Here is an 18519-nt window from a genome sequence, read left to right as displayed (position 1 = left end):
AGTGGTGCAGATATCCATGCAAAAATAAGGCACACTCCCATCTAAAGATGAAAGTGTAAAATAAATAAATACATAAATGAAATTATTGTGCAGTTGAATGCAATTTTATCAAAGGTAGTCAAATCACATACACGCAAAGTACAAATTATAATGATGACAAATATTTAAAAAATTGTCCAACAACTAACCAAAAAATCTTCAAAAACAAACATGCAATGAACAAAGCATACAACAATTAATATTAATACCAACAACAGCAGTACTCAATAAAAAAGGAAATGAAAAAGAAACTGTTTTTTAAAATTAAAAATATTGAGAGAAAAAAAAACCCCATCCATATCTCAACCTGAGAAGCTCCACAAAATTGATGACTCACTCAGTCCACCACTTCTGTGAGCCTCTCATGGATCACATCGGTGACATTATATCTTACTATCACGGCACACTGGTCTGTGGAGGTAATATCTTGTGTGGTGTCAATCTGCACCCAAAACATTCCTGCCTGCCTTACTTTTTTAGAAATTGATTATTTTATTAATCTGCTGATTACGTCAATGACTTTGTTGACATATGTCTTGGAGAACCACGTAACAAGTGATCCTCCGCCTTTAGTCCAGGCCTCATGTTGGCTTTTGCTTTTCTGTATGCATTCATTAACAAGAGCTGCTTTTCCGCCAACAAGTCCAGGATCTCTGAGTTCTGGGTAAAGGAAGTTCTTGGTTGTAAAAGTTCTACAGGGAATTTAAAATGTGTGTTTCCACAGCGTCTTAGAGTTCTCTGTAATTCATTTAAATGAGTTTTATGATGTATGAGTTTGATGAGCCCAGCCGATGTAAAAAACATTAATATATATATATATATATATATTTATATATATATATCCATAAATAAAAGTACAAATAAATACAAACATTAAAACCAAGATTCAAAAAATGAATATAAAAATAGGATTAAATATCAATCAATAAATCACATTTCATCCTGACAGAGCGTCTGCAGCATGAAATAAATAAATGTGAGAGCAGATTTATTTATTGATTGATTGATATTTAATTATATTTGTATGTTTATTTTTGTATTTATTTTGACATTTATTTATTAATTTATTTTATTTATTTCGGAAAAAAATACATATTTATTTTTTGAATCTCGTTTTTTTGGTATTATTTTTACTTTTATTAAAAAAAAAATTGTATCCGTTTTTATTTTCACTTTTATTCACTTATTTATTGAGTTAGTTATTTATTTTTAATAAATGGCTCAGCAAGACCATGCGACTGAGATAGTACTCGGTGTCCCCTGGGGAATTAATTACCCCGGAAATTTTTGTTGGTGGAAAAACGCGCAAACTGAATTTTACCAAAGTAAATTGAAAAGTTCTCCAAAAGTTCCGGCGGTAGAAAAGCCCCTATGCTCTTTGAGAGTCACATCAAATTTGGCTTCTTGGCTTAGAGCTGTCACTGAAAGCAAAAACATTGTATTAACAATCAATCAATGATGCTCCATAATGAAATAACTTGCATTAAATGTATGGACTACTTGGTCTAATATTGAGCCATATTAAATGTGCGGCAATCCGACGAAGGATAAACAGTTGGTCACGCATTGCTCTGAGTTTGTTTGAAGCTGACTTTGGCGAGTCACTCAGCCAGACGCCCAGCCGTGTGTGTGTCCTCCCCGCAGGTGGCGGCCGGAGAGCGCAGCGCGGCTGCGGGGCCGTTTGGGGCTTGGCTGTCTTTACAGCATCTCGGCGAGTCGGTCTGTATTTATAAAATAGTGGGCTCGCTGTACATATACAGTATTTCCTTAAAACGATCCATATGTGTATTGTAAAACACAAGGGCCGCATAATAATAATAATAATAATAATAATAATAATAATAATAAATGGCAGTTCAAATCGGCCGTGGCCCAAATCCCAAATGGTCAGTCCGCCCCTGCTCACGCCACTAGTGCCCATCCATGCGTTGTTCCTATTTGTTTTTATTATTATTTTCTTTTCTTTTTTCGGTGGACCGGCGGCCCACCGGGGAAATCCCCGGTACCCCCGTGGATCAGTCCGCTCCTGTTCCTAGTTAAAAATCCAGGGGAAAAAAAATATGAGGAAAAATGCTGGAGGCTTTATTTTTAATCTCTTATAGTTTTAAAAAAGTGGGTTTTTTCTACGGATGACAAAGTTAAAGCACTACCTTTTGAGATAAATCCAAATTAGTTTTTTTTTAAATTTTTTAATCTAATTTAACAAAATTTTATTTACTTCCCGTAGCTGCCTCAAACCTCTTCTCACATGTGCAATCAAACTTTGAGGAGTCACTGGCATAAAGATGGACAAAAACGGACTATTATGTAGTTTTACTTTCAGTTTTACTAGCCTGATGCTTGTTGGAGAAATCTACAGTAATTTGCACACTTTGTAAAGTCAACTCAAATACCACATCAGTCTTTGCTGTATCATCTCAGAGCAAAATCCCCTGCTCACATTACCTCCATGGGCCATGCAAATCAATGCTGTTGTGGAGTGGAATGCTCGTGGTCAGACCGAAAATTGTCACAAGAAGTTTCGAGAACTGTTTCTAAAGAATATGAGAAGGACGCCTGTAAAGTTGAACCAATGTTGATCTTTTTTTCCCCAACAGTTTTTTATTTTACAGGAGAAGAATTGTATTCAAGGATCAAAGAAAGCTATTAAAACGATCTATATTTGATGATTTTACATGAATTCTAAGGTTTTACTTGACAGGAAGCACTATTAAAAATAAATTTTAAAAAAATCACCACATTTTTTCCTAATAAACTTGCTTCTTGTTTTGTATTCAGTACTTCTAAAGTAGCCGATTACAGCTAAAAACAAACCAAACAAAAAACTTTGATGATTACGTTCCGAAGAAATGTATTCACTACCATAAAATATCAACACATTGTATAAAGTATTTTTGTTTTATGGCCCAATCCTTCATGACTGTTCATATTAAAAAGGTCCACTGTTTTTGTAATAAATAATGATTTATTAATTTTTCCATCTTTTTACTCACAAAAATTTAAGATCAATTGTAAAAACGGAATTTGATCGTCACATCATGCTGTATGGTCACAAGCTCGTTATCCCTTGAAAAAATATTGTCAGTATATAACATCCAAAAAACAGAGCAGCAATTGCATCCCGTCCAACCAGAACGCTCCCCTCATTTTAGGAAGTGTATTTGACCAAGGTGTGGTCCTTATTGGAAACTTTCCACTAAACTTGAAGTTTCGGGTGTCGCTGTCTGTCTGTCTGACCAACTGACTAACTGTGGCTGGAGTCGCACGGAATTCGTCAGCCATTGTTTCCCGAGCGCAGGCATTTTATGGTGTCACTGCAAACATAAGCTTTGTCCTCCGATGAAGGATCAGCCGGTGCCCTGCTGGGGTCAAACAAACAGCAAATATGACTCGGCTAAGCGCAGGGGGGTTGGGTAGATGTGGGGCCACATTGAAGGCATTTGTGGAAGAAAAGTTTGGCCCACATGAGGACTGTTAAGAAAACATGTAAATGTCATGTATGTTGGTCTATCAACTTACGAATGCATAGCAGTCACTGGATTTTTTTTCTTTCAATTTTTTTTCTTTGCTATTGCGAGACAAACAATAGGGTGCCACTATACATCTTTTGCTGCTGTCCGTTTTTATAAATGTGTCTGTAAGGAAGCCATTCATAATGGATCAAAATTGTGATGTCACAAGTTGACTAATTTACATAAAACTGCCCCCTTAGAGAGTGTTTTTGTTTGTGATTTGGCAGCTCGGCTGGGCAAAGATCCGCCGTTTTTCAAGCAACTCAAAGATGACACGATCCACAATCATGTCAAACCCAATACACTAATTGAGAGGTGTAATTTGGTGGTTTGAAGTGATGCCTTCATAAGTGAAAATACAATGGATTTTTCATGGATGCTCTTTTTTCCCCCCACTATTAGTGGCCCTTAGCCCCAGTCGTCATGGTAACAAAACATACTCAACATTGGCAGCCAGGATAACAAGCACAACACTGACTGAACTTAATGTAGAAGCTTGAGCATCGTCTCAAAAATCCTGTTGATGTTTTGTTGCTTTGCCATAAGGACGGCAAAATATTTGTTGTGACTGTGGTACTCTGCAGCAAATAATGAAATGTCACATTTTTAGCTTTCTGACCTGTTAAGAGGAGACACAAAAAATCTAATCTCTACCCCCAACCACTTCCCCATTGCAGTCCCATTCCTGAAAACGAGCCTATCACAATGAAAACAAGGATGTTTCCTTGCGTCTTGACGCAGAAGGCCCACTAACAACCGAGCATGACAACAGGCTGCAACTCTAACAAGCTATCGAAAGTACCAGAAAGTTCAGCCACATTTAACCCAGCTTTATCCCTTCAAACTAAAACAAAGAAGCATCTTACGTGATGACTTTCCTGAACATGAGCAGCTTTTCTAAAACTCACCAAACTGTCACTTTAGAATAAACGTGGCAATAACAAATACAGTGGGTATAAAAAGTCTACACACCCCAGTTAACATAGTTTTTTGTGATATGAAAAATGAGATCAAGATCAATCATTTCAAGAGCATTAATCATTATTAATCTGATCTATAACCTGCCCCCCCTCCCCCCAATCCTTTTCAAGACGGGAAGTAAAAATAAACAAGACTGAGATAAAGTCACTGCACACCATCGTATAAATGGTGTTCTTTTGGTAATGAGCGGTGTGCAAAATGTCCAACCTTATTTTGATCTGTCCATTGAATGCTTACCATGGACCGATGAAACCAAGGCCAAATAGTTACAAAGAGTCCATTCAGCTCTGACGTCATCCCTACTACTCACAGTCACAAGAAGGCAAATAAGTATCGTGTCATGCATTCAATTCCTTATTTTGTTTTTCAGCATCCATCATTTCTCACATGCAATTTACGAGGCTTTGGAGTTGGTACGATCAAACTGCATAAGCAATAAGACTTTGACAATAAAAGAATGGAAATGACAGCTTCTGTGTGATCGAAACACTTTGAAAGAAGACACGGCAAATACCAGCTAAAGTGCGTACTCGTGCATCTCGCTCACGCGCACGCACACACACAATGGCTTGCATGTGTAAAGATCAGATTTCCATCATGTTTGTTTTCTTAGGATAAGGCATGTGTGAACAAAGACAATATTTTTACTTGCTAATAGCCATCTGTTGAAACCAGAGGAATTCCAAGCATTGTTTTAGTAAAGAAGCGTTTTTGTTGGCCAGGTTTACCACAAATAAGATTGACATACAATATGTTAATTTAAAGCAATACATTGTTCAGCTCCGTTCAGCGAGAACCAAAGGATTACTTGTCCAAGTTTAGTTATCTTTTTGGATTTGCATGACCCTTATTAAAAAAAAAAAATAGCAGCAGAAAAATGTGAGAAGAATACATGTTTGTATATTTCCTGCTTGTAGATTTTATTTTAACAGTGCTTTTACACTTTTAAGACAATTATGAAAACAGATCTACATCAGATGTATCTATCCATCCATCCAGCCAAGTTAATGAGAACAGGATTTTTTTTTCAAAGAGGAAAGATCAAGTGAACAGAGAGGTGGGGGTGTTGGAGGCGTTGGGTGTGGGGGGGAAGGGGGTGGGGTCAATTGTCCTGCAAATGTAGGCACAGGAAACACACAGCAACATGCTGACAAGCGACAATGACACAACTAGGTGACACCTGATGCCGCAACACTCCACTTGTGTCCCTCCAAAAATATGAACTCAAACTTCACGACACATCGTCTGTTAGTGAAGCACAAAACCTGATATATTTGTATTGAATGTTTCCAAAATGGTGGGAGCCTGTGTGTGTCATTACCATCATAGAGTGCACTGGTGTGCGCACACACCAGATACCGTAGCATTCCTTTGTCCATTAAAGGACTTTTATGGGCTTTTTTGTTGTTGTTGTTCTCACCACAGCACTGCCTATTGGCTCAACATTATACTTATTTTTCTGCCCACCCCTCGGACTTTTCCAACTGTTGTTTTTAGTCTTAAAGCAGAAACAATAACAAGACAGCTTGTCAGGATAATGCTTCCTGACAAGCTGGCTGAGATAAAAAAGACAAAAGACAACACCTTCAAAACAGGCTTTACCAAACTTTTTCTGCTTAAGACCCCAAATTAGAAATGTGGTGTGTGAGCATTGTGGTTGCTAAAAAATCTCAACTTATATTGTAGTTTAATAACATAGCCAAATCTCGCTCAAAGGATCTCAAATTTAAAAAAAAAAAAATTGAAAAAACAATTTAGTCCTATAACTCCAAACGCATCATATTAAATACAAGACTTTTTGAGCCCTCTATTTCACGAGTATATATTTTTTCCTATTAAAACCCTGACGTATATGATCGGACACATGCATTGCACGGTTGAGCCATTAGAGGGCAGTGTGACCCAGCTGATGGCTTTTCCAACGACCTTGCAAGATCGCCACAATTGAAAAAGGAAACGTTCTTTTCAGATTTTTGGAAATGGTAATATGCTTGATATGCCTGTTTATTATAATATTTTTGACTGTTATGAAAGTACAAATTTGAAACATTGTGACCGGATGTATCCAATATGACACAAATCAAAAAGTCATACGTGGAAATAGATTTTTTATTTTTTTTTTTTGCTCAAAAGGAACAATAAATTATTTACAACGAATCAGAATTTTCTCTCATATAGTTCATGGCTCAGGCTTTATAGGGTTATTAATTGTCAACCTATGTGTTAATTAAAAGGCATTTTGCATTAAATGAAACTCAATCGCATTCAACAGGAGTCTGCATTTTTGAGGAAATTAAGTGGAGAGCAGATTTGGACATTCAATTGGTTTTAAGAGAAAGGCAAAAACTGTGGCACACCCACTGCACATATTTGTGTAGCTTTGTGAAATGACATGTACACATCGTAAAAGTCGCACTACAACATGGGCTAGGAAGGTGGGACATATCTGTCATGGCTGCTCAGTACACAGAGGATGAAGCGACAATGGACTCTGCAATACAAGGTCGGCTATGTTTTGTGGAAAGACTGACCTCACAATGTATGTCACAATTCAATAATTATAAGTATTACTATGGTAGCACAATGACCTAGTGGTAAGCACGTCTGCCTCACAACTCTCAGGTTCAGGGTTTGAATCTTGGCTGGGGCCTTCCGGTGTCCTGAGTTTAAACGCTCTCCAAGTGTTTGTGTGACGTGTATTTCTAATTCAAATCACCTTGACATTTACACTTTTGTCATTGAAGTTAACATTGAGTGCTTTATTGTTTATGAGTTTTAATGTGAACTTTCTCTTTGAATTTCTTGGCAGCAAATGGTGGAAAGCTGTGGCCATGATGTACATTTAGTCCAGGGTTTGTAGCGAGCAGGGTTAAAATTCTTTCAAGACTTTTATGACAGTTCCAAACATTAACATGTTATGAACTATTACTGTAGAGTTAATAAAATGTTTTATGACGATGAGAATTGAACCCTTGAATGGTTTAATCCTATGCAGGAGGGAGACCAGCAGCCCAAAACAGATTGTGTTCAACATGAGAGATTCCACTGTATTTGTTGCAAACAAACAAAATGATAGTGAATTTGACCCGTGTTTGTCATGTTTTTATCATTTAACTCATACACTGCCATCAACGGCTAGACGTCAAAAATTCATTTGAACTATTTATTTTAGTTTAACATTTTTCCCACTTATGTTAAGAAGAGTATGAATACCTAGATTTTTTTTATTGTATTCAAACAGATATAAAATTTGTGATTAATCGGGAGTTAACTAGTGCAGTCATGCGATTAATTACAATTAAAAATTGTAATCTCCTGATGCCCCTAATTTTTAATAATATTTTCTTAAAAAAAAAAAAAAAGATTACAAAAAAAATAATAATAAAGAAAAGATTATAAAAAATTAGGGGCATCAGGTGATTAAAATTTGTAATCGTAATTAATTGCATGACTTCACTAGTTAACTCAAAATTCATCCCAAATTTTATATCTGTTCTAAATGTACAAAAAAAAATTCTAGGCTTTCATACTCTTGTTAACAAAAATGGATTTTTTTTTTAAACTGATTCAGTTCAAATTAATTTTTGACATCTATTGCTGTCAATGGCAGTGAATGAGTTAAGATAAAGATACAAAATAATATACAACTATGTTAAAAATATGTTCAACATACTGTCGAGTGGCATTTGAATTTTATTGCTCAATGGCCACATTTCATTTTTAAAACTGACAGACCATTCATAGATGAGGTAAAAAAGTATTCAAATACAACTGAACAATATTTATAGTAAATTAAATATTTTTGTGTAGATAACACAAAACAAAAGAAATACATTTACAACAAAACGAAAATGAATGCAACAAATATACAACTTACAAGTGTACATATTTTGCGTGCTGTATTAAAAAAAAAAAAACGGAGCAGGTTGTATGTGGCCCTCGGGCCATACCTTGCCAACCTGACTGTCAACAATCAGTTCATTTCATTAGTGGCTGGATGGTGCATTGCATGCATACAAAACAAAGGTCACAATGGTGGAATTAAAGCTGACACGTCATCATTCAGTATGAAGACATGTTGATGCTTTGTTCTTTATGTCCAGGAAGAATGCATCTCGCAAAACTTACGATTTCTTTAAGCAGCTGGTGAGTGGAAATGGCTTTTTTTTTGGTAGGGGGTGGAATTTATGACCCCACTCAAACACAGGAAGGAAGGAAGTGAAGACGTGCCAAAACAATATCAAACTGCACCCTCCAAGAGGAACACACACGCGCACACACATACATGCACACGCAGGATCTTTCTAGATTCATCCGGAATAGACACTCACAATCAAATGAGATTAAAAAAAATATATATTTTTTTAAATTAATTAAAATTCTAATATATGTTGTTTGTTGTACTACTTCATCATTCAAATGTGTTATTTGATCTTAAAAAATGAGAATGATTACTTAAGCAAAACCTAAATATGACTTACGGATGTTAAAGATTTGATGGATACACATTTCTTGTTAGCGCTCAAGCTTTATGTTACATCTTACAGTGTAACAAATTAAACTGTATAGGTCAAAATTCCTCCCACTGGTTTGGAGGAATAACCATCACAAGATGGCAAAAGTAATAAATATGTTAAAGCTGGACGCACCAAACTTTTTTTCTTTTCTTTTTTTTTTTTTAAACAGAGCAACTTCTTAAGTATTAATTCAAGTTTAGGGCTACCTATATGTAAAAAAGAAAAAAATCTCAAAGGAACTGCAAGTGTGTGTGATTGTTAATAATCATAATATTCATCTAATACGAAGACACTGATTACATGCTAATGATTTCCAACAATCAACAATTTAACAAGGTAGGAAACAACAGATAAATGTCAATAGGCAACACTTCTAGAAATCTCTGCCAGTTTCTAGGAAATCACAATGCCTCATCACTGGTGGGCTACTTTTAGAACATCAAGACTTGCAACCCGGTGCTTGGATGTTGGTGAGCTTTTTGCTAAAGCATTAACATCTGCTTCTTGTCACATCTTTATTGGTTATTATGCATCCATTTACTGCAGCACTTGTTTGTGCTCATGGTTGCAGGTGACTTTGGGTGAGAGGCGGAGTCAACTCTAGACTGCTCACCAGTCAAGCGCAGGGCACATGCAGTATAGTCAACGGGTGTGCAAATGTTTGTGCTCAAGGCCACATTTGTTTGAAAAGTGTTTGTAAAAAAAATAAAAATATGTAGATATGATGATATTGATATGAAATCAAACCAATGTCATAAAAATAACAGACATTAAATATGTAATAAAGTGAATGTAACGGATTACTATTTATTTTATTTACTCAACTCAACAAACCAGTTATCTAATAATAATAAAAATAAATAAATAAAATAATTAAAAAATGAATGGGAAAATTGTTGAATCAACCAAAAAAATACTACAGTACTCTTTAAAATGTAAATATCAGTAGCCCGGATTACGATACGGCCTACTCTGCATAAGCTTGATTTTGTTTTCAGTTATGAACCGGCACAGTTAAGGGAGGCCGCACAAACATGGGGAAAACTTGCACATGCATCTTCACACAGAACGGCCAGAGCAGAGTCTCAAACCCAGACCGCACAGAAATCTGAGGCAGACGTGCGAACCATTGTGGCACCGTGCTGCAGTGGTCATTCTGTATTTCCAAAACTGTTGCCATCATAAGCCTTTAACCGTACACACATTGTTTTATGTAACAATTTAACATTAATTAATATCATACAAGTGTAGTTTGGTTGCTCATTATTTTGCTTGCTCACAGGTTCCTGATGCCCATCCACTAGAACTACAGGCTTTAGACTAAGAGGTTTATTAAAAATAAAATAAAAATCAATGGTCAAATGTTCAAGTGCAACCTTCATTTTTTTTTTAAAACAACTAATTGCTGAAGTCAAGAGAGGAACAAGAGGCTGCAAGATAAAGGCTTGAAGAACAGCATTTTATTGAAAAATCAATCCGTGGAAAGAGACAGAGCTTTTAAGAAAGTCAGACCTTGATGTGCATTATTAGATTTTCTCTTTCCAACAACCCCGATGAAAAGGACCTGAATGGATTCATCTGAAGGTTAAAAGAAAGAAAAAAAATGAGTCGATATTGAAAGCCTGTATTGAATGACTGCATTAAATAGCGTGAACACTAGCCTGTATTCTATCTATCTGCTGCCTTCTTGTGGACCATTTAAGGAACTGCAATCCAGTTGCTTCAGTCACCTTTTTGGAAACTCATTGGGCAGGCACTCTGAGGTCAACACTGAATGTATGGAAGGGGGCAAAAAAGCAATTTTTGAGCATTTGTGATTGGGATGAGGATCAGCACCTCCAAATCCCAGACTATGGACCTCAGTCGGAAAAGGGTGGCGTGCTCTCTCCGGGTCGGGGAGGAGAGCCTGCCCCAAATGGAGGAGTTCAAATATCTTGGGGGTCTTGTTCACTAGGGTAGGAGGGAGCGGGAGATCGACAGGCGGATCGGTGCAGCGTCTGCAGTGATGCGGACTCTGTATCGGTCCGTTGTGGTAAAGAAGGAGCTGAGCCGAAAGGCAAAGTTCTCGATTTACCGGTCGATCTACGTTCCTACCCTCACCTATGGCCACGAGCTGTGGGTTGAGAAAGAAAAGAACAAGATCCCGGAAACAAGCGGCCGAAATGAGTTTCCTCCGCAGGTTGTCCGACCTCTCCCTTAGAGAAAGGGTGAGAAGCTCGGTCATCCGGGAGGGAATCAAGGTCGAGCCGCTGCTACTCCGCGTGGAGAGGAGCCAGTTGAAGTGGCTTGGGCATCTGGTTCGGATGCCTCCTGGACGCCTCCCTGGAGAGGTGTTCCAGGCATGTCCCACTGGTGGGAGGCCCCGGGGACGACCCAGGACACGCTGGAGAGACTAAGTCTCTCGGCTGGCCTAGGAACGCCTTGGGATCCCGTCGGAGGAGCTGGCTGAAGTGGCTGGGGAGAGGGAAGTCTGGGCCTCCCTCCTAAAGCTGCTTCCCCCGCGACCCGACCCCGGATAAGCTGTAGTAAATGGATGGATGGATGGATATTAAGACGTGACATTATTATATTAAATTTGGTAAGTGTGTGCTCATGTAAACGGAAGGAAGTTGGAAGGGTTACCACGGTTGCAGCATTACAAAAAGGATGCAGGTTTATGTGCATCACTATTTTAATACTGCATCGTTACAGGCTTAGTATTAGTAGGACACCTACATAATAGAGTAAAACTGTGCAGTACTGAACAATGACTAGTATACATCTAATTAGGGATGCACGATAATGCCATTTTCGACCGATATTGATAAACCAATCATTTAAAAAGTGCCGATGTCGGTAACCGATAAGTATGCTGATAATTGTTTGCAAAATTAACTTGAATACAAATATACTTTCAAGTCCTACTATAAGTCTAACATGTACATTGAAACATTGTGTGAACAACCGGTAACTCATTTTGAGTTTGCCAAAAGTCACGTTTTAAAAATGCAACAAAAAAACTGAGGGCAACATTTTGGGAACCACAGTTAAGAAAGCCCACACTGGCTTCTGCCATGATGCATCTTCTGTGAACACGAGGTCGCGCGCATTATGACATCACAAAACTGCGACACTGCCATAGGAGAGGGGAGGGTTTAAGGAGTTGGGCACAACTTGAGCCACAACCACAAGAGATGGACCAACGTGGCTATCGGCTGTTTTCTTGATCTGATTTATCTGTATGACGTCAAATTGGTTGATAATTGCCGATCATTATCGGCCACCGATATTATCGTGCATCCCTACATCTGATGCTTCACCAAATAGTACACCATGTTGTACAGATGAACAGAACATTGTACAGACTAGTTTAGTCTCATTAGTAACATGTAGTTGTCCTACTAACGTGCAGAAATATACATTGACTTAGTGAGGACAAACATAATACTAAGAATTGGACCTTCAGATGGATAAAGAATACAGTAAATGTTTAAATGGCTTTCTATACCTACAGCCCTTAAGTGGCCCACAAGCTGCATGTTCACGTCTGATTATGCGAGTACATGAGTCCAAGTTCTATTGGTACAGCACCACCCACATCAATTATATATTCTAAATTCAAAAAAGAAAATATATATTTTTTTAAATCTAACATCATTGCAAGTACATGACTGACTAAAGTGAACACAAGACCCCCAAAAAGTTATTTCCAGGGAAACACGTAGCTTATGTTGCAGTAAGTATCCATTTAAAAAGTTCCGCTTGGGTCGGAGCCGCTCACATGCTAAGGCACTGCCCTCGACCCTCACCCGGACCTAAAGTGGATTCTGTGGTCGGTTCGGTCGGACTCTTCGAGGTCACCGTGGCGGCATTCCCTTCCGTCACAACCGTTACCTCGGCTCCGCCCTCTTGGACCAAGGCGCTCAAGTCCTCCAGTTCGCTGCAGGTGGTGATGAAAGTTTGAGGGACGACGCTAGACTCCGGAGCACCCATTGCCGAGTGGACCAGCGTTTGGTGCAGGGAGCCGTTGGTGTCGTCGGCGGAGAGTAGCGGTGTCAAAAGGACCGTCTGGGGTACAAATGTGGCCTCTGTGCTTTGGGACAACCCGGGTGGCTGCACGGGTGCCAGCAGATTGACCTGCTGGATCATGGAGTTCACCACCATGTCCTGGTGTTCTGGACTCAACAGAACCATCTTGTTGGGACTCTCCGCAGAAGACAGGATAATTTTGAGCTGTGTGCTATTGTAAGGGGTCAATGAGTCCACCTGAACGGGGACTTCGAGTTGGGTGCTGTCGTGTGGTGACGGGGTGGCCACTTGGCCCTGCAGTGGATTCTGGGTCTCTCGGTGCTGCTTCCTGTGACTCCTCAACGAGTCTTCCCTCACAAACGAAGCGTTGCACGTGTCGCAGCTGTAGGCCCGAGTGGCGTCCAGCTTGGCTCGGTAACGAGAGCTGATGGGTTTGGGGTGGTCGTCGCCCGCCCTTTTCCCGCCGCCCTTTTCGGGTGTGTCCGAGTGGAACCTCTTCTTGTGGATGACCAGGTTGCTGCGCTGCTTGGAGGCGTAGTTACACGAGTCGCATTTAAAGGGACGCTCCTCAGAGTGGATCCTCTCGTGGACTTTGAGTGCCCCGCGACTGGCGCAGGAGTACGTGCACTTTGGGCACTGAATGGGTTGAACTGGTCGGTGCTGGCGCGAGTGCTGCCGCAGCGCCATCTTGTTGGCGCACGTGAACTCGCAATGGGCGCAGTGGAAGGCGTTCTCGGTGCTGTGTTTGATCTGAACGTGAGACTTGAGGTTACCTTTCATGGCGCAGCGGTACTCGCACAGGTCACACTTGTAAGGTTTCTCTCCCGAGTGGACCCGAATGTGTCTCTTTAAGTCGGAGTTGATCTTGAACTTGGCATCGCACTGCTGGCACTGGAAAGGCGCATCTCCTTGGGGAACACAAAACACAAGGTGAGGAAAAGGCGCTCGTGTAGTTCGAATCACGATTATGTTTTCTCAAACCATGTGACATCGGTCTCTTCTCTTATTGGTCACAAAAACGTCAACATTGTCATGTGCAGTGATTCCAACCACTATGCTGCCATGACAGATCATCTTTTGAGCCAAAAATGATCACATTTCGCTTTACTAATCGGAAAATTGTTTACAAACAATTAAATACTCTTTCACTAGATAGTAGATAGATGGTGCGTGCGGTCAACATATGTAACCAGCTGTGGGAATTCATACAACAAAAAAATAGTTTTGTGTTCTAGCTAACAAGCCCAGATTTCATTCTGAATAAGTAAATTTGTGAGTAAATTGAGACGAGATCATCATTATTTCACTATAGATACTTTTTGTGACATTTTCGTTTAATGTTGTGTGCCAACTACTACTTGCAGATACAGCAACATTATGACAACAACTGAATTGGGCCGCATTTTTTTTTGAGCCCTTCCTAATGGTAAATGCAGTAGCACCTACATTTTTATTACGAGTACTCCGTTTACACTGTGACTTGACCAAAAATACTATACCAAGGGGGAAGGAAAACATAATTAAGAATTTGATTCAAAAGCCACAAGTGTGCTAGTGTGAACGCACCATAAAGCAGTCCAGTTTCATTCACTACAACAGCAGCCCTAGTGGTACCCAAGACCATTGGAGGTATGTGGAAACATTTACTAACTGTATTTATTTTCAAGAAATATTAAATATTCTCAGTCATTTGATAAGCTCATCAATAAAATGGTATATGTGCACTACAACTTATTTCCTTGGGGGAGACAAGAACCCTTGGCACAGACTCGCCAAATTCACAGATGATAATGTAAAGAAAATAAAACTATAATTGGTCTGAATATTATGCATGGAGAGGATTTTGTTCCTGATATTTAAAAGGTTAAATGCTTTTTTTAAAAGAAGACTTATTCAAAGGAGGTCATTTTTTTGTGGTAAATATTACAAGTGTTACAAGACTTATATATAACAAAGGCAGGTTTATTGTGATTTCATAATTATATTTTTTTCAATTTATGGATTTATGCTGTTTATTTTTCAGGCAGCATTATTTTTCAGTTTGAGTTAAAAAAGAATGCAATACCTGATCATTTTTCTTCTTACCATGTTGTAAGTCAAGCACTTTTCAAACCTTAAAGGAAAAGGAAAGGAAAATACCCCAAGGATAAATAAGAACCCTATTAGCTAATTTCTCACCGATATCAACCTGTTTTGAATGTATGGCCCCGTGTCTTACAAATGAGCTACTGCAGGCTATACCACGTCCCATTCATTACTCTTTCAGTGGGAGCAAATGCCCAAAAAGACAACAAAATGATTTGGACTCATGGAGGCAGCAGGTAATACTCTACACTGTACATGAATGTCACAGATGCAGATTGATTCCACCACATTAGAACCAAATGTATGGTTCGAGATGGCTGTCGACCTACCAGTATGAGAGCGGAGGTGCACGGTGAGCTGGCTGGAGTTACGGCTGGCGTAGGGACAGATCTGACATTTGAAGGGCCGCTCGTCGTAGTGGATTCGCAGGTGTTTCTTCAGACTGCTGCTGTCGGCCGCCGCATACGTGCACAGTTTGCACTTGTGAGGCTTCTCGCCCGTGTGTGAGCGGCTGTGCATGTTGAGCTTGTCCCGCCGGCTGAAGCGCTTGTGGCACAGCTCGCACTCGAACGGCTTCTCACCTGTAGGGTTCGGATAGAGAAACGGGTATGTAAAGTATGCCCGAGCTTGACACTAACTTTTAAAGCGAGGATGTACCGGTGTGAGTTTTAAGGTGTCGCTCCATGTCTTTTTGGCCATACTGTGTCTTAAAGTTGCAGCCTGAAGGAAAGAAAACATGCTATGTGACATAATGTAATACTGCAATTGTTTATGATATTGTTTTTGCATTGAAAAGCTGCTTTGCATAGCCAATTGTCATGCAAGTGCAACATGATATTTTTTTAGAGTGAATGCTGCTAATAGTAAAACTTGATCCATCATCATCATAACTAAGCATACATATTCAGAACAGTATAAGAATTAGGAGTGTGAATTGCCTAATACCTGGCGATTCATAGGTCACAATTTAATTTGATACCGATGAATCCCGATACGAATCTATAAATTGATTATTGCGATTTTTTTTTTAAAATTCAAATTTAAAAAACTTGTACATGTACACTGTAAGATTTGTATGAAAATTTATTTATTTATCTGAAACTTCAGGCTTATAACTGAGCCACTGCATTTGACAAACATGTTTGAACAGCACTGAAATAAAATATTAAGGCTTAATGTTCCCTTAATATAACATTCTTCCATGCTTAACGTGTGAATCCTAACCCTAAGAAAGATGTTTTGTTGAATATTCCCATAAAAAATTGGTGTGCGCGCTGTAATTTCGCGATGTATTGCCAAATCGATTTTTTTCTAACACCCCTAATAAGAATATTATAAATCACTGATGCTGGGCTGAATCCTCCTATGTCACAATTTGGTCAAGTTAATATTTTTTGCACGTTGATACTATTGGTCAATCAATGTGTGTTATTTTTTTTTTTTACAAATTAATGACCAATCAAAAGTGTTGAAAATGTCTTTCTGTCTTCCACGATGCAATATTGGCTAAATGAACATGTCATTTTCTGAGTCTCCTGAAAAGTGAGGATTTTGGAGGCATGAGAATTCGACAACAAAATGCAGGTATTTATATTGGGCCGATACCAGGCCTTATTTCAAGGTATCAATACACGCGACAGCAGCTGCCCTCTTGTGGCCGTTTTATGATAAGGAACTAGAAATTACAAGAATAGAAAATTGACATTAATTTCATACAATTTTAAGGAAAAATACTATATTGCAATATAGAGGGCTTTCTTTAGAGTTATCTGTCATTGTTTTTAATTTTATATATCAAAAGTACAAGTGGTGTTAGTGATCAGCATCACTGACTCCTAAAGAGTTGAATACTCGTATTGGTATCGGTATGAGAAAAAGCGGTATCGAACATCCCGACAAATTTTATAATGAATGAAAGTAGCAATGCATTTTTTGACTTGTGTTTTGTTCGACTGGAATAAGACTTGACTAACCTGAGAAACAACAGCTGTACCTCTTGGACGTCAGTGCGCCTTTTAGCTTTTTGGTCTTCTGCGGTTTGGTCAGGATTTTCTTAACCCCTCTCAGGACACACGTCTGAAAGGTCTCCTCTAAAACCACCTCTATGCCTGAGTGGGTGGGGGGGAAAGGAGACATAAGGGAAAACAAGAAGGAGAACGTGAAGAAGATGAAGAGGAGCTAAAAATGCAAAAGGAGAAATACTGTATTAGGGCAACTATGAACACGATATGACAGCGGTGGGAGACTCGAGTCACATGACTTTTTGACTCAAGTCATGTGCCTAGGCTTGACAAGCTTGATGGAAGATGCCATTTCTAATTTGGATATAAAATGTGACTGCAATGTGTATTTTTGTTAAACGTGTTGGGTCAGATGTTTTGTTTAATGAAAAAAAAAAAAAGAAGGTCTGTTCAATGAAATCTTAAAAACTTCAAATTATATTAATTGATTAATGATTTTAATAATCCCCCAGCTAACCCAGGTAAAGCAAAAAAAAAAAAGGAGCTAAGTAACTAAGAAGAAAGGAACCAGGATGAAGAACGTGAGGTTTGACTAGAGACAGATGAAGAGCAGCGAGAAAGCTAGTGATAACGACCAGGAGCAAAACATAAATAAAAAAACCGCAAAATCAAAAAAATATGTATAAATAATAAGTCACCTGGAAGCGAGGAAGCTGCTGCTGCCGTGGCTGAGGTGTCACGCGTGGGTAGTGAACATCCACTCTGCTTGTGGGCCAAAAACACTTCGAAATTGTTATACTGCTGCTTGCAGAATCCACAGATGTGGATGTCCGGGCTCACCTCCACCACTACAGAATGCCCTTGAAAAAGGTACGCTTATTTAGACACAAACATGTCAAACATGTACAAATAAGAGAAAGTTGACGGTGTTTACTTCATGTATCCTACCTTCTGCGTCGTATGTTGCCATTGTCGGGTTTATTTTGCGACACATCAAGTCACCTTTTGGCTCCTCTCTCGGCAGACGCGTTTGTTACAGCGTGGCCACAACGACGAATTATTTCTCCATGGTGCTAAAACGAGATCGAAATTACAAAATCGCATGACAATAACTCAGTAATGTTGTTGTAGAAAAACTGTCGGTTCGGCTAGGTTTTACGACATGTTGCGTCAGGTTTACGGCGGGCAGACACACGCATGCGTGTGTGTGTTTTTGTGTGTGTGTGTGTGTGTGTGTGTGAGGGCGGGGGGGGGGGGGGGACTATGACGTCACGCGCAATAGGTTATTTAAGGTAGGCTACTTTTTTTCCTTCCCACTTTGAGGATCATTTAAATTTTACTTACATTTACAAATAAGGCAATATGAAAACCTATTAAATGTAATTTGAATATAATGTTAAACAATACTATTGGAGC

At 39.0% G+C, this 18519-nt stretch overlaps 1 protein-coding gene across 1 annotated transcript; it reads right to left on the bottom strand.

The window, feature by feature from the left end:
- Positions 1–10487: 10487 nt before the first annotated feature.
- On the bottom strand, positions 10488–18271 carry zfp64 (zinc finger protein 64 homolog (mouse)). The gene is made up of 6 exons (XM_077578197.1): positions 18052–18271; positions 17802–17963; positions 17116–17250; positions 15800–15862; positions 15472–15723; positions 10488–13965 (listed from the first exon to the last, which is right to left on the bottom strand). The coding sequence occupies exons 1-6, from the start codon at positions 18095–18097 to the stop codon at positions 12806–12808; spliced, it is 1818 nt and encodes a 605-aa protein (XP_077434323.1). The 5' UTR covers positions 18098–18271; the 3' UTR covers positions 10488–12805.
- Positions 18272–18519: the final 248 nt, after the last annotated feature.

This window comes from Vanacampus margaritifer, chromosome 1 (genome assembly GCF_051991255.1).
Source record: "Vanacampus margaritifer isolate UIUO_Vmar chromosome 1, RoL_Vmar_1.0, whole genome shotgun sequence".
Lineage (NCBI taxonomy): Eukaryota > Metazoa > Chordata > Actinopteri > Syngnathiformes > Syngnathidae > Vanacampus > Vanacampus margaritifer.
The sequence above is the reverse complement of the archived record's forward strand: the minus strand, read 5'-3'. Positions and strand labels throughout refer to the sequence as shown.

Coding starts and splice junctions, on each gene's coding strand:
- zfp64 (XM_077578197.1), bottom strand. CDS start 18,097: ATGTGTCGCAAAATAAACCCGACAATGGCAACATACGACGCAGAAG. Junction 17,964..18,051: donor GGCAACATACGACGCAGAAG/GTAGGATACATG, acceptor ACCTTTTTCAAG/GGCATTCTGTAGTGGTGGAG. Junction 15,863..17,115: donor GTACAGCTGTTGTTTCTCAG/GTTAGTCAAGTC, acceptor TCTTTCCTTCAG/GCTGCAACTTTAAGACACAG.